The sequence below is a fragment of the Lontra canadensis genome, unplaced genomic scaffold (genome assembly GCF_010015895.1).
Source record: "Lontra canadensis isolate GAN:19392208 unplaced genomic scaffold, GSC_riverotter_1.0 scaffold44, whole genome shotgun sequence".
NCBI lineage: Eukaryota > Metazoa > Chordata > Mammalia > Carnivora > Mustelidae > Lontra > Lontra canadensis.
This window is the reverse complement of record NW_022631038.1, coordinates 9,800,897-9,817,261: the sequence shown is the minus strand read 5'-3', so window position 1 is coordinate 9,817,261 and position 16,365 is coordinate 9,800,897. Positions and strand designations below refer to the sequence as shown.

The 16,365-nt window shown below is 40.8% G+C and overlaps 1 protein-coding gene across 1 annotated transcript; it reads right to left on the bottom strand.

Moving 5' to 3' along the window:
- Window positions 1–9,931: 9,931 nt before the first annotated feature.
- DSEL (dermatan sulfate epimerase like) lies at window positions 9,932–14,417 on the bottom strand. The gene is made up of 2 exons (XM_032872260.1): window positions 10,403–14,417; window positions 9,932–10,157 (listed from the first exon to the last, which is right to left on the bottom strand). Exon 1 carries the CDS (start codon window positions 14,048–14,050, stop codon window positions 10,412–10,414), a length of 3,639 nt encoding a protein of 1,212 aa, XP_032728151.1. The 5' UTR covers window positions 14,051–14,417; the 3' UTR covers window positions 9,932–10,157; window positions 10,403–10,411.
- Window positions 14,418–16,365: the final 1,948 nt, after the last annotated feature.

The window sequence follows — 16,365 nt, the reverse complement described above, 5'->3', positions numbered from 1 at the left end:
TCAGACTGAAATCTATCAAAAGAGTAACAAATGTAGCATTATATAAAGGAGAAATAACATGCTCCTGGAGAGGTGAATTAAGAGGTGAATTCTCTAACATTGATGTAATGCGTTTACAATTAACATGTATTGTTCTTTGTTTGTTTATTTTGAGGAACTGTGCAAATTAATTCTAAAATGCATATGGAGGGAAGAGAAAATAAAAAGACTTGTCTTGCCAGATTTCAGGCTAACAGGAAGACAATAGTAATTAAGACAGTGTGGTACTATCATTGGCGTAATCAAATTTGCCAGCAGAATGAAACAGAGAGCTCAGAAGAGACTCACACAAGACATAAGGACCTGATATGTGGTAGAGATGGCACCAAAAGATGGTGGGAAAGGAAAGGTTATTTAATCTTTTCAGTCTAGGATGGCAGATTACTCATACAGAAAAAATAAATAAAAATCTCAGAATCAACACCATTAATGTAAAGCAGATTAAATAAATATAAAAAACAAAATCTGTGTTAAATGGAGTCTAAAATTGCCCCCAATTACCACAGCTCCCGGTATTCATGTCCCTGTGTACTCTTTCCCTTTGGCGGTGGTTGGGACCTGTGACTTGGCGTCTAACCAAAACGGACTAGGTGTCACTTCGGTGAATGTGCTACATGGTTGGCACTTTTTCTACTGATTCTCTCTCATCCTGTCTTTTGTGAAGGAAACTGACATATGGATAACCCCATATGGTAAATGACTGAGGACGGTTTCCAGCCAAGCCAGAAAAGAACTGAGGCTTTTAGTCCAACAACCCACAAGGAAGTGATTCCTGCCAAGGCCCATAAAAGCTCCAAAGCTCTCGCTTCTCCAAGTGAGTCTCAGGTAAGAGCCCCATCCTGGGCAGCACCTCGCTTGCAGCTCTGTAAGACACCCTGAACAAAGACCCAGGTAAGCCATGCCTGATTCCCGGCCCACAGAAACTGTGAGACAGTAAATAGGTTATTTTAAACCATTATGTTTGTGGTAATGTTGTTTTTCAGCAATAGATAATGATTAAAAATTTAAAATGCTCAAAATAAAATAGAGGAGAACATTCTCTATGCTAAGACCTTGGAGAAGATTCTTTAATACAATGCAAAAAAAGTATATATAAGAGATAAAAAACACTGACAAATTTTCTTACATTCAAATGACTTGTGCATCAAAATACATCCCAAAAGTTACATACAGTACAAGCATCATGAGAATACAAACTGAAAATTATTCACAAGACAGACAGCCAAAAAAGGATTAGTATTATTAATATATGGTAAACTCCAATGAGTCAATAAGAGAAAAGAATGAACTCAATAGAAAAATGGATGGAAGACATGAGCATGGATTTCATTTCACAAAAGAAGAAACAAATGGAAATAGGAAGGAGTATTACATATGCACACACACATCAGGTGTATGTGCTGAATGTCATTAATAATCAGAGGACTGCTAATAAAAACAAAAATGTGACACCCTGCAATCCCATCTTTGTCCTTCCATATCCAGAAAAACAAAACTAAAAACATGACTCCTTTTTACCCCACCAGACAGGAAAATCTTTAAAAGGTCTGAAAATGTCAAATATAGGAGAAAACTTGGAGCAACAGAAATGTTCTTATAATGACTGGAGTGTCAATTCGTACAATCTAGAAAAACACTAACTTGGCACCACCTAGAATAGTTCAGGATGTGCTTTCAGTCACACACACACACACACACACACACCAGGAAGAATGTTGGAGGTTGGAGTAGGGGGTGGGTGGAAAGGTGGTTCTGGGTACAAACAAAACACAATAACAAAATTCTGACATAGGTGTATCGTAGAACATATACAATTTTTACGTGCAATGTCTGAATACTTCCTGTTGTAAATATGTTATGTTTATTTCCCAAATCCAGCTAGATAAAAGATAAAGTACGGCATGTTCAGATAATGGCATATTCATATAATGGGATATTACCATGTTGAAAATAAGTGATCTATACCTATGAACATCCATATGCATTAAACACACACAATTTTGAGTAAGGAAAAGCAAGTTGCATAAAAATGTATGCAGTATCTTACTGTTTACATAATGTTTGAAACCACACAAAAATATACGTTATGTTGACAAGGACAGACACATATGCAGAGCTATAAAGAAAAGCAAGGAAACAGTCAACACAAAACCAGGACAGATGTTTCCTCTGGGATCACTGTTGGGAGCACCAAAATGTGATAATGGAATGTCCAAGGGAAGGCTTAACTACTCGTGTAATTTGTGGGTGACAGGTACACTCTTACTCATTTTATTAGTTTCTTTTGTATCAAATATGTTTTGTACTATATATAGAGTATGCAAGTATGTAAGTTCTTACTCTTAAGTTCCAGGTCTGGCCACAGAAACTCATCAATATCACAGACGAGGGCTTCTGACTTCTCAGATAGGGTCAACTCAACTTTTCAGTGTCAACATATTACTGTAACCTATTTTGAGTAATCATAGTACTTATAGTTTGGTAAGTGGGGGAAGTGGAGTTGGCATATGCACGAGTCAACACAAGAGTGATTTCTAATTTGCATGCATTGAACCATGCTTAGTAATGGCGTAGACAGCAATACCCAAGGAAAGCCACTCACAGAAATGGAATTCCTGTCCATCAATGGTAAGAACCCTATTACCATAGGTCTGCGGCAGTTGGACCCAATACAGATGGGCATTCTCTTTTTCATTCATTGCTGGAAGGCTGAGTTTCTGGCTGGAGGCTCTAGAATTTGTTCCTGGATTCTATTATAAATTCATGGAAGCAAGAAAGCATCTGAACTTAGAAAACATCAACTATAGGACAAGGTATTGTAGAATTTTACCTTGACCCAAGAATATGTGTTAAATCACATGTGATTTAACAGAAAAATATTCTACACAGATCAGATAATTGTATATTGATGCAATCTTTGTTAAGTATGGTATTAAGGTGAACAATCATTATATATGTAATTTGGATATGCTACCTCCAATTGGCTTCTCCCTATGTCATCATAGTTCATGGAGTAAATGGAATGTTCACATATACTCTTAAACACCTCAGATTTCATGCTCATTTCATAATAAATAAGTGGGGAAAATAAAATAGAAAAAATATAATGGTTACAATGTAGATCACAATTATGTATCTATTGAATGAAGGTATAGGCTGAAGGTTATGCTTGAAGTTATATAAAAGGCACTTGTAATATGGAACACAGTTTCCACTGCATCATACCTAAATTAAAAATGGTCTCGATCTCAATGAAACTCCAAATATGATATGCTCGGAGAGTGGGGGGCATGGCTCTGGAAATGACAAAGACATGGAAGCTGAAGTAAGTGAAAGCTGCAACAAAATTTTTTTCTTGAAATGTGAACGTAAAGAAAACACTGTTTCCAATTCATGTATTAAATGTATGATTGGGATTTTACATGTTTGTGCAACTCAATTGATATATTAAATACTACACTAAAACGGATGCTACTTTAAATGCTAAAGCAAAATACAAAAGGCCAGAGAATTTTAGGTGATCACAAAGAGGAAACAAGTACTGTTCCACCATTTTTTACATGTGATTTTATTTAATCCATGCATCGACTCTAGGAAAGTTTGACAGAGTAAATGGAGATTTAAAATTTAAAAAGTTGCCCAAAACCTCACACCTGGTCAGTATTTACTGACCTAGGGCTTTGTATTTTTTTTTCCCACTTCCAAATATATATATATATATATTTATATAATATATAAAAGTGTTATATAAATATAACATTTTAACAGAAATGGCCCTCTTCAAATTAAGCAAGGAAATGTGGGAAGGTACAAACAAGGTCTGTGGGAGACGCCCAGGGGTTGTCCATTAGTTATTCAGAAAAAACCTTATGCCTTCTATGGTCATGGAATTCTGCCAAGTTATGTGTGTATACAAGCATGTTCCTTTCTATTCATGTGTTCAACAATGGGATATTTTTAAGTTTTATAATTAGTGTTGGATAGAAGACAAAGTCATGAATGAATGTGTGTGCAATTCAGTTTATTTTGGTAAATCTGGACAAATAACCATGAGTTTGTTGGTGCTCATAAGCTCACTGTAAACTGTTAGCACTGAATTAGCTATAGGGCTCAGGTTAACATCTGATAATGAAAAGTAAAACTACCTTTTACTGCATTCTTTGTACGTATTTCTCTTTTTATGGGTATCTTACGAAAGCAATTTCATTACTTCTTGGTTGTATCACTGTGTTCTTTTACATATAAATAAATCCCCCCTTCAAAGTTTTGTGAAGTTATGACATTAAGGTATCAAATCAAAAGACTTAATATACTTAAAATAACCATATTTTTAAATCTCATGTACTTTAAGCACATCTACAATAAAATCAGTCTTTTGGAACGAAGTGAAGGATTATATGAATACATAATTAAAACAATAAATAAATACCAGAAAAACTGGAGAATATTCTTTCACTGTAGTACAATAAGGTTTTAGAGCCTTATTTGCATCATGCAATAAATAAGAAGTGTGTTATGCATCGTGCATAAAGGGGTGCTAGATTTTAATGCAGGGACATTGCTAATGTTCTAAATGAGAAAAGTACAGTGACTGGGATCTAAATCGGTCTCCAAAAAAAAGAAAAAAAAAGAATGAAAGCACCACAGATATTGTAAAAGAAAGTTTGCTTCTTTAAACCATTAAGAACGATGTATATATTCAAAATAGGAAGACAACACAGAGAGGGAAAACATCACCTATCTCAGACATTTGAAAACCTGAGACATGTAAGTAAAATTCAACATCAGTGTTAATACACTGCAAAGAAAAATTACGTTTGATCTTGAGAGAGTGCAATACAAAAATAGTATAAAGAAATAAAACAGAAACAACAATCGCAGTGTATTAGGAAAAACATTTGCTCAAATTATATTTTTTCTTGTTTTAACTGCAGTAAGGTTTCAAAGAGATTTTTAAATAGTTCATGCAATAATTAACACAATTGTTATGAGTGATTCTCCTTGTGCACATTTCTTTCTGTGTCCTAAGTCCATTCCTCCCTCCCTCCCTTCCTCCCTTTCTTCCTTCTTTCCTTTTTTCTCTTTCCCTCCCTTCCTGCTGGTATTATTTACTTGGTAGAAGAAAAGACCAGATTTTTTCCCCCTAAAATGATTTGTACTTGAATATATCTGTTTGTTAGTCACAGATGTGACACGAGTGGGCACTTCCATTTGGTGTAGACTCCTATGAGCTAGAAACACTATGAAATGCAAAATGTGTTTCTTTCTAGTCCCCTCCAGACTGTCATCTTCATAGACTCTGTTCCCTCCTGCATTCCCAGTATTGATATCTGTGCCCGACACCACGGACCTGGAAGCACTCAGAGAGGAGGGACAGGAAAAGATGCTATTGGCCAGCTGGACTCTGGATGTAAGACGTGTGTTCTCTTTCTGTCATTACTAGCAATGACCTGTAAACACACGAGTCAGACCATACTCATGGATTCTTTTCTCTTCAGAGCATTTCTTGATACTCAACTACAACCAGATTTCTTTGTTGTGAGTAGTGTTGGGGCAGCTGAGTGAGTGGGAATGTTGGTGTTGTTCTATTTGCAGTGCTCTTTCGGAAAAGCTACTCATTAATGGGATGTCCTATGACAACGAGAGCCAAAACCTAATCAAGAAAAAAAGAGGTGGTGATCTCCATCCAAGTTTACCAAGCATAACTTCCTCTAACTCAATAAATGACTCTCTTCCTTCACAACCACCATTTCAGAAATAAACAAACCAGGTCTACTGAGAAAGACAACAGTGTTTGGTGCCCCTCCTTGGGTGGTAATCACTAACTGGTATGCCCCCCCTTCTCTGCTTCTTGTTGAATTCCTATTAGCTTTGAAGTCTGGGAAGACTGTTAATTCCTCACACAGCAGGGTCAGTCAACTGGTTTTTCTGTTCTTCCCTCACACTAGTATCTCAACAGTAGATACCCAAAAAGTAGAGTGAATAAATGAACTGATGAATTGTAAATGCACTAAAAATTCCCTTACAAAAATGCATTTCCTATAGCGGTAATAGGAGTTTCAAATCTATTGGTAAAATAAGTACTGTAGAGAGTTGTTGTGAGGATTGTAACGAGCCATAGAAAAACCTTATGGTTCAATGTGCAGCACATGGAGACTAATTCTCTATAGATCCTTCTCTTTAAAAAAAATAAATAAATAAAATGAAGCAAGCCTTCATTGTGCCAGTCCCATGCACCAAACTGAGAATGTCTCAAGTAACCTTCCTCATGAGCAACACATCACGCAGCATGAAGGTCTTACAATGGCAGAAGGGGCAGACGCCAAGCACAGGTGCATAGTACAGGGAAGCTCTTGCCATTTAGTAAGTGGGATGATGTACGCAGAAGACTGAAATGAGTCCAAGTCAGAGACAGAACTGGGATTAAGTAAGGGGGAAAGAGGGTAGCTCATCACTTAACGGATCAAGTTTTGTGGCTGAAGTTCTGAGGCTGAATGTCAGTATTCAGTGCGCAGCCCCCCACCCCATTTCAAGTCCCTGCCTTCTCCGCCGCACATAAAATCCTCAGGGTTGCCCAGAGATCTGAAAAGAGCTATTACAAAATTATCCCAACCATAGCCAAGTTGCTTTTAGCTTTTTATTTATTAATATGGAGTCTCGTTATACATACAGTTGCAATAAGCTAGTTTATGATTCTCACTCTATCTTTTCTTCACTGAAGAATGGAGTAAGTGTGGAAGAAAAACAAAAACGAAAACGAAACTCTCTCCAGTTTGGAAGCCTTAGCTGAACCGATCTTTGGAAACGGAATTAATACGTATACATCATGTGGACTAAATATAACACAAGCTCATGTAAATTATAGCTCAAACATCTACAAGTTAGAGAATGTCAGAATGTATTGTTTGAAGTTCCTATCACCATTTGTGCAAGAATTCAGTCATTTAGTTCTTAGAATATTCAGTCATTTAGTTCTTGAATTTTTCTGCCAACATGAAGGGAATAATGACACTAGTCAGATAATGGAAGAAACTGCCTTAGCAGACATTTTTATATATATTAGACATGCTTTAGCTAATACTTAAATAAGCAGTAAATAGCCCACATATTAAATTCCTTGACATATCCTATATTAGGCATCTTTACCTCTGGAAATGGTATTTATGTATTGCCTTCTATTTACATTTTTCCTAAATTAATCAGTGGATTGTTATCTAATTATGATCAGCTAATCAAGCCGATCAAATGCAGTGATTTTAAAACCATTGCTAATGTCTACTCACAGATAACTGGATATCCTTTACATAGCAAGATTGGCTGGATCTTCAAGGATACACCCAAAAGTGCTGATAATGTTAATCAAAAGTAAGTGGCAGAGGGGTAACACTGCCACAAAAGGAAAATTTTTAAGATGCACTCGTGTGGGTAGAACGGAACTGAAGATTTTGTGGTGAGTCTTCCGCCATTGCCTGGGAGTTTAACATCCCATTCTTGTCAGGCATTTACTCACACTTCTCTATTGGCTTAAAAAGACAGTCAATCAGAGGACTAATATTTGGGGTCTAGATCTAGTATTTTTTTTTAAGACCTTGCCTAATATGTACATTTTCTTGTCATTTGCTTAAAACTTGTGCCTCTCTAGGTTTCTATCAATTAAATTTAAGCATATTCATAAATTCATCTTGCTTTTCCTGAAGAGAGTTTCCCACTTCCTAGCCTCTCCAGTATTTCAGGACCGTCAACTCAATTCTGGATATGGCCTTATTCTTTCATCCTAAGTGAGTAATTTGCATTCTTTCAAACTACTGAGAACCATATTATTACCACTGCATCTGTTACTCCTGTCAGCAAAACCTTTTTTTTAAATTTCAAGACTTAAATTCTATTATTTTAATAACAGTTTTTAATCCCAATTAGGCCTAGGCTTGAGGAAGTTAATAAAGCAGTTAATTTTAGAGAGGACAGGTGTTTCCTTTAGAAGTGTCACATAGTGACAATCATCCCCTTAAAGATGGTAAGAAGAATATTAAGTGTGGAGGCTATTTCAATTTTTCTGAAGCTGACAGTCGAAGGACAGAGGACCCGGATGGTCTGGGAGTTAAGTCACCTCAGGAAATGATGATAAAGCAAAGGGTCCCAAGCATGAACATCTGCGTACAGATCCAATGGCTGGGTCATCCCTCACTCATAATGTTTCCTCACGGGGGAATCTGCAAATAGGGGTCTCTTGCAGCAGACTTTCCTTTGGGGTGGGGGTGGGTGCCCAGTGCCAGGGGAATTCATGTTGGCATTGCCATGTGGGGCTGAAAGTTAGGACTCCCTGTGATGATCACTTTGATAAATATGCCCCTTCCTTTAGCTCTCAGTAAACGTTCCCATGCTCATTCACACGAATACTCTTCTTCGTTTTCTCCACCTCTCCTCCAACCCCTCCACATACTCCACCTGGTTCTCTCCTTCCCCAGGGCAGGTGGGGGGGGGGGGTTGCTGGGTGTTCCTGCAATATTAAAAGGCAGTGGCACAGGTTCTGCACACCTGTGCAATTCCTACCTTCATCAAACCTGCTATTACTGCCAACTCAAAGCCTTTCTATTTGATCTGATTTGAGATCACACATCGTGGGCATTGAAAGCAAATGCTGATACTATGACCAATAATGGAAAGAGTGTTACCATCCATGTAGCAATTTTACCTGCTTGTTGATAACCCTGAGATAGGTTAGAATAACCTTCCTTGAGAATACCTGTGTAGAATCCGGTCTCCAGCTGCTCTCTCAACCTATATTAATACAACAGGATTTCATTCATTTTGACATTGCAGAGACAAGGCAGGGAGAGTGGTGGGAAGGAAGTAGATCTAGGGGAGGAGGAGAAGTCTGCATTCACACTAGCACAGAAGAAAAATGACAGCCAAGTTAGGTGTCGCTGGAACGTAACGTAGCCACAGCTTTATCACTCTGGAGGCACATTTTGACATAATAACAAACTACCGAGAAAGAACCACCTTTATCTAGGTCAGAATGACAGACTCCCACGTGTTGGAGAGCTTGGGGAAACTACAGTTTGAAACGTCAGGAAGACTGCAATCTGTACAGAGATTTTCATCAGGTCTCGACATTGCCTCATGGTTTTCGTCCAATGCATTCTAATTACTCCACTGGCTTCTAATGGCATGACATTTTGATTTCAGAGCCTACCAAAAAAATGAACCACATTTTATGACGACTACATTTATAATAAGATGCAGATGGTAAAGGAAACAGATGCCTCTGACATCATCTCCCATTTGCCTTTAACTTTTGCAGACACTGGCAGTCTGTAAACTCATTCAAAGGGATGCAGGATAAGTCGGGCAGTATTCCAATTCTGTTTCCAGTCTAAAAAAACACTGGCGGCAGCAGCGTTGCTTTTTCTGAGTCATACAGTGGTAATTCCACAAAAAGAAATCGGATTCTAAGTGTCAGGCTTTAATGCAAAATTAATCGTCAGGAAAAAAAAAAAGTTCCCACAAATGTCGGGACTTCAACAATTAGTAATAATGGATTGTTTTGCATGACAGTGATGGAAAGGACAGGGTGTGAGTGGTGTGATGGGACCAGCTGTAGCTTCAAGGAGGCAAGAAAGAGAAGAGTTTTAAACAGACAAGCAAGTTGAAAATACTCTACCAGCCCTTGGCACCCAGACTGTTCAGACTGACTCCTTATTATTTCTAAGTAAAAAACTTGAGGCTTTTCAGATCACTGTTTCGGACCTGAAAAAAATGTTCATTCTGTATTTTTATCTGTATTTCCCAGAAGGAATTCTATAGTTCTGATAGGAGCTCTCACCATTTCCCCAGTGATATCACTGAACATTATACACAGGAAAAAAAAAAACATTTTTTTTTTTTTTTTGTGCAAGATAAATGTGTTAGAAGATCTTTTAAAAAAGATAAGGAACTTTTGTAGTCCATCTTGAAAGCAAGAGATGCTTGGGCAAAGCAGCAATTGAAAGGCCTTTAGCAGTATTTGAGGTTCCACGATAGATCAGCACAGTTACAGATGAGGGAGACGGCTGGACAAAGACCTGTAAAATCTTCTTACGTCCCCTGACCACCATCATATAACCTCATCCATGCCTCTAGCAGGAACATTGCAGCAGAAAAAAAAAAAAAAAAAAAAATTCAGAAACAAAGGCAAGGAAAGTAGTGACATAAAAATAAATCCTCCTAGGCCAAATACGGTGCCTAGTTTTAAAATAATCTCTGTGCAAGTAACAAACCGAACACGCTCGCGCACGCGCACACACACACAAAGTACAAGAATAAACAAACTCTTCACATCCACAAACCGGGCTGCAAAGGATTAGTGCAAATTTCTGCTGACCTGCAGCATTTAGTCCATAAACTTTGGGTATCCTAGACGCTCCATCAGTGTCCAGCAGATGTTCTCAATCAGCTTAATTTCATCTCTAGGCAAGTTTTGTTTCCAAACATTAGTATTAGTTGGCGATATTTCCCCTTCATAGGGAAGATAGAAAAGGTTTGTGGAGGTGGCGAATAATATTTGGTTTAAACTAGCAGGAGACAAAGGTATTCCAAGAAAGGCAAAAATCCTTTCAGTGGTTTTCTGAGGAAAATGTACGATATCTTCAAACTTGATCAGCTGGTAGCTGGTGGGCAGCAAATCTGTATTTATTCTCAGGGCTGCGGCTGTGTTTGCCAGCCACAAATGGGACAACAGGGAGACTGCATCTGACTTGGGTTTTGATAATTCTCTCCTCAACGATTCATACTCGAAAGCATAGCCTGAATTTAAGTTGCATTTGCCTTTACCTCCCTCTATTTTAAACAACTTAGTTAAGTGCTCTGGTACATTTTTCAAAGAGTAGAGACTTGGTTTACTACTGTACAGCATTGAATAAATCCATGCCCGCGGGTCCCTTACTATGTACAATGCCCTCATAGAAGCTCCTAAAACTTCTTGAAAAAAATGAAGCTTTAAGGTCCAGCTCCCGCTGCTTAAGCTGAGCACAGGACGTGCGCTTGGGTAATAGACCAGGTGTCTCCTCAAAGCCCTAATATATTCAGCATCTCTATCAAAGGTGCCTTTCATTCTACTTCTTTGTTCGAGCAAAGATTCTCTCCTTTTCAATTTTCTTTTTTTGTCCTTATTTGCTGTAAAATATTGGGCCAGTTTACCCCTACTGGGTTCATGCAGATGGATATTTTGTAAATGCAGTTTTGTGTCTCGAACTAAGGACTGCAACCAGCCTCGGAGTAAACGGAAATGCACACTGTGGATATCTGATGCCTTCCATTCACAGGCATCTACAAATGAGTCCATTTCAAATTCAGTTTCAGGAATTTCAATGTAGGTTGTAGGAACTCTGATGTAGAGAAAATCACTACTGTTGAAAAAAAGTTGTTTGAGAATTTCAGCTCCTGAACCAGGAAGTGAGGTAATGACAACGTCAGGAAGATCGAGGCGATGCCCCTGGGAAGACGAAGACTTCGAGCTTGCCTCGGCCTCCGTCCTTGCCCACTTTGCACAGAGGGGCTGAGTGCAAGTGCTCCACACGTCCAGCAGCTCAATAAACCACAAGGCAATGACAAGAATTAAGATCCACCGCATTAGCTTTCTAAAAGAAAGGTAAAACCGCCATTGAAAGGTCAAAATCACCAAGCTAATGCACAAAATCAACCCAACTGCTATATTAAATTTAAATCCAAAGGGGAAAATAGCCCTATCTTGTCTTACGGGCTTTGCTCTTGCTTGAGTGCCCAAACCAAATCGGGTTATTTGGCCCTGATCAGCCACATTGGCAAAGCCACCAAAACCCAAGTAATCGAATCTCGTCTTCAAGTTACGGTAGTCAGTTACAATGGACACAACGTGCTCAGTATTATTGACATTGAGAGAAATCTGAAGTCCAGAATTGGAATTATCAATAAATCTGCAGCTGGAAACATTGACATATGGTCCATAAAAGACATATGCAATCCTTGTGATTGTGGATTCCATCTGAAATGTGACATTAACAAACTGAGTCCACCGTTTCTTAAATTCAGCAGCTTGCTCGGCTTCCTGGATGCTAGCAGTGGGACTGCTGCCACGATGATCAAACCAGAACATTCTGTAGTGTGCGTCCCACACATCCATCATGGCGCCATTGTACCTGTTCAGAAACCTATACGGGATGTACTTAAAATCAATGTCCAGATTATGGAAGAAGGCACTGACAGATTTTATTGGGGAACTGTCTTGCCTCTCAACGTGATCGACAACTAGCAAAGTTTGAGAATTTAAGAGGAGCAAAGCACGATAGACACTTTTCAGCTTCATTGCTGAAGAGTAAGCAGACACTGCTTCCCCACTCACAAATATCATTTCTCCATGTTGAGAGGCAGTAATGATCTCCCCTGCCGCATCACCAGCCTCCTCACCAGTCCACTTAAGCCACTGCGCACATTCTCCCAGCTGACCTTCCCAGGGCTTATTACACTGGCTTGTGGGGGACGGAGCAAACACCAGTACGTTGTTAAGGTGGCTCAGTTTGGGTCCATAGAGAGCTTCAGAAACAAATACTTGCCCATTGGGGGCGAAAGTAAATGAGTTCTGATCTGGATGTTCGTGTCCTGGGTTAAAGCTTCTCCACCCATCAATCCAGGAGTACGGCTGAAAGTGAACTATGTCATACACGGCTCGCCCCCCTAGCTTCCCAGATTTAAAAGACACAAAGGTATTGGTCTGTGTATTTGGCAACCCAGCCCCATAGGTGACAACACCCCAGTTAGGGAATGTGTGCATTTTCGCAGTACCATATTCAGCAGGAGGCTGTGGGGTGAGCTGGGGATCATACCAGATGAACTCGGTGTGAAGAGTACTCCACCTCTGGGCAGTGGAGGGGACCATTGGTCCATCTTTAGGTCGGTGCCTTCTAATTTGCTGAGCTAACCAATTCCCAGCTCCATTCTTTAAGATAAACTTATCCAAAAACACTAACTGGCTCTCTGGACCATAAAACCAATTATAATTAGAATCTGCTATACCCACAGTTCTTTGGAAGCCTGGTAAAAGGGTGGCATAATAGAACCAAAAGTGCATTTTTAACCAGTTATTATCCAAGTTGTTGATGTTGAAATGACGCTGGGCTAAAAAAACATACTGTGTGACTGATTTAGCCGTGTAGCTTCCATAGGCCACACCTTCATCCAAAGAACCATCGACAATGTGATTCAACAGAAACATCGTCTTTTCCATCACATCTACTACAACCTGTTTCCATATATTTGCTTTAGATCCTTTATCTACCCCAGTCACCAAAGCCCCGGTGAGTAACGCTATCATGTTAGTAGCCTGGTGATTATGGAGAAGTTGTTTGCCCCATGAACGGACCTTGGAATACTCATACATTTCCTCTGTAACGGCCCATATTTTTTCCAGGTATTTGTGTCTTCGATGATCATCCAGTAGGTTATACAAAAAGTCAAAGGCAGTGGCAAAACCTGTTAAGGAATGGCCAACGGGAACCTCGTCCCCTGGTGCATTTTCAACTAGCCAGTCTTTGTAGCCAACCATCCTGTCCATATATTCCAAGACAAACTCAAAGGCAACTTTGTCTTCTGGACATAACAAACAGTACAATGCTAAAGGAGGCAGATTGTTACCATAAATCTCATTCCACTTGGAAGCAAAATCAGCATGCTTGGGTGGAGGTAGGTAGTATGTGGGGTTGGACAGCATAACTGTGACTGCACTTCTGATAGCTCTAAAGAGATGCAAATGGCTGGTACGGGACTTCTGTTTCATTGCCCGGATTTCTCCAGCATCGAAATACAAACTTGGATGAAGCACACTTTTTTTCAGCTTTTGATGGGGTTCGAAATCTTGCACTTTCTGTGTCTTAAACTGATCTATATCATCTGTGAAAACTGCCCAGTCAGAGTAATTGCTCACAGATTCCTCAAAAGTAGAGAAAGCAAACATCACTAATGCTAAAAATAAGAAATGTCCTGTAAACATTAACGCCATGATCCATTGGGGAGTTCCTTCCTTAGGCAGACATGTCAAAAACAGTGCTCAATGTATTTCCCTCTGCCTGGAATAAAACATACATTTAAGGCCTTGATAACACAAAGACTATAAATCATATATACTGTGAAATCCAGCTGACGCTCGGTTCATTCAAAGCAAGCTGGGTTGCCAAAAAGAGAAAACTTATACTGTCTGTGTCCCTGACACAGATCTACTTCCAATAAAACTTCAAGGAACGTTAAAACCTGTATAATGTTTCTGTATCACATAGCAAACAGTGGTATAGTCAAACATACTATAAATTCAGGATTTACTTCATTTACACAAATCTATCTAACATGAAGAGTCAAAACACACAGTGTTAAAAAAAAAAAAAAAAAAGAAAGAAAAAGAGTAAACACTCCAGAATCCGAATTAAAAAGTCGTTCCTAGGGTAGGAAACCATCTCTAGTGATAAAATCACCCACATGTACGATGCTTGTGCCCGTCTGCCCAAAGGAGCTGATGATGTACTGAAATTCTTGAAGTCGACTTGGTTCTTATCTCCTTCCACTTTTTACACTTTTGCTTTGAAAATTTTTTCTTCTTCCATTTTTGGGAAAAGAACATCCTCAACAAGTGTTCGAAGTCCTACTTGGCTTTAAAAAAATTAAAATTTCTGCCCTCACTCCAAATCTGTCTCGTTCAGGCTTACTTACTCATCACCCATTACGACCCAGAGAAAGCATTTTCATGTCTTCTTTTATCAGCTTCATCTGTACAACTACAAAAATCTAATCTCTTCAGCCACCTAGGTACTTCTTTTCCAATCATGAAGTAGCCACCAACTGGGAGAGAAAACTCCCAATTCACCAAGAGAGACGGTTCTTTTCTGTTCCTTTTTCATGACACTCCTTTCTGGAGGAAAAACAAAAAGAAATTCTCTGAGGCTACGGATATGCCGGGAGTGGACATGAACTGATGACTTACAGGTTCTACAATCTCTTGACAGAAATTTTAGAATCACAAGAAAATCTGTAATTGAATACAATCTAAGTTACCTCAAGTGATCCTTTTTTTTTCCTTACACTTTTAAATGGACAGATTAGGATAACAATGAATGGTGGCAGATGACAAGTAGCTACAAATGCAACTTTCCTGCAGCATTTATTTTAACTGTGGCTTGTTTTACTCGTTTAACGTGTTTTTATTCAAGGGCGGTTAAACAAAGATGAGATTCCTGCTATCATTCTTGTTGATTTGGTCGCAAAGAAATCAGGGACAAAGAGCAGAGGTTGAAAAGACCTTTTCTGATTCCGGTTAAGGGATTCGCTTTATGGGATCAAAAGGCACCTTGTATGGGAAACTACTGCGACCAGTCACGTTTCTCAAAGGAGAAATGATGGCCACGCGTGGGAGCAAGCAAGCGGCGCTCCGACCTCACCTGCGGCCTCGGCTTCCATCCTCACAAGAGGCCACCAGAGGGAGCTCAGACCCAGACTACGGTGCAGCGTCGCCTTGCCCGTCTTCGGTTTTGAAGAGCCTAACCAAGTTTCAGTCTTGGACAAGTCTCCTCTCCGTAGGAAACATCAACGCTGGAGTTTCCTGAACCGCCCCGCCTGTTGCATTTTTTTTCGTTCGCCTCCTCGAACCTACGAACGTACCGCCCCCCGCCTTCGCTCCCCAGCCTCGACCTCTGGCTGTGGTTTGGGGACAACGACCCCTAAATGGCCAAGTCCGCTTACCTTCCGCAGATGTGGGCAGGGTCTCCCGGCTGCGCTGGGCCCAGGGAGGAGGAGGTGCAGAGTTGCAGAAAACTGCTCCGCACAGGAAGCCTGGCCGCGCCGCCCCCGCAGGGCTCCCCGCGCCCCGGGCACGGCACCCCCCGCGCTCCAACAGGCTGCGGCCCCACGCTTGTCCCCCGCCCCGCGCCGCGAGGACACGCCTGCCCTCGGGGATCGCCGGACGCTCCAGGCAGCCCCGCACCGCGGAAGGCAGATCCGCGCGCGATGGGCGCTTTCGCGGGCGCTGAGTCCAGCGGAGCGCTGGAGTCCCCAGGCCGCGACGCTGCCGCGATGCCGCTGCGGCCGCAGCTCCTCCGTGCCAGCTCCGGCCGTGCGGCCCGGGGAGGGCGAGAGACAGCGATGCGGGCCGGGGGCGGGGCGGGAACGAGAAGGGGGCGGGGCCGGGGCGGGGCCTCAGGCCCGGGAAGGGGATGGGTGGGGAGGCGAGGAATGGGCGGGGCGGGAGCAGGACGGGGGCGGGGCGGGAGCAAGACGGAGGCGGGGTCAGGGGCGGGGCCTCGGGACCTGGGAGCGCGAGAGACTGTGACG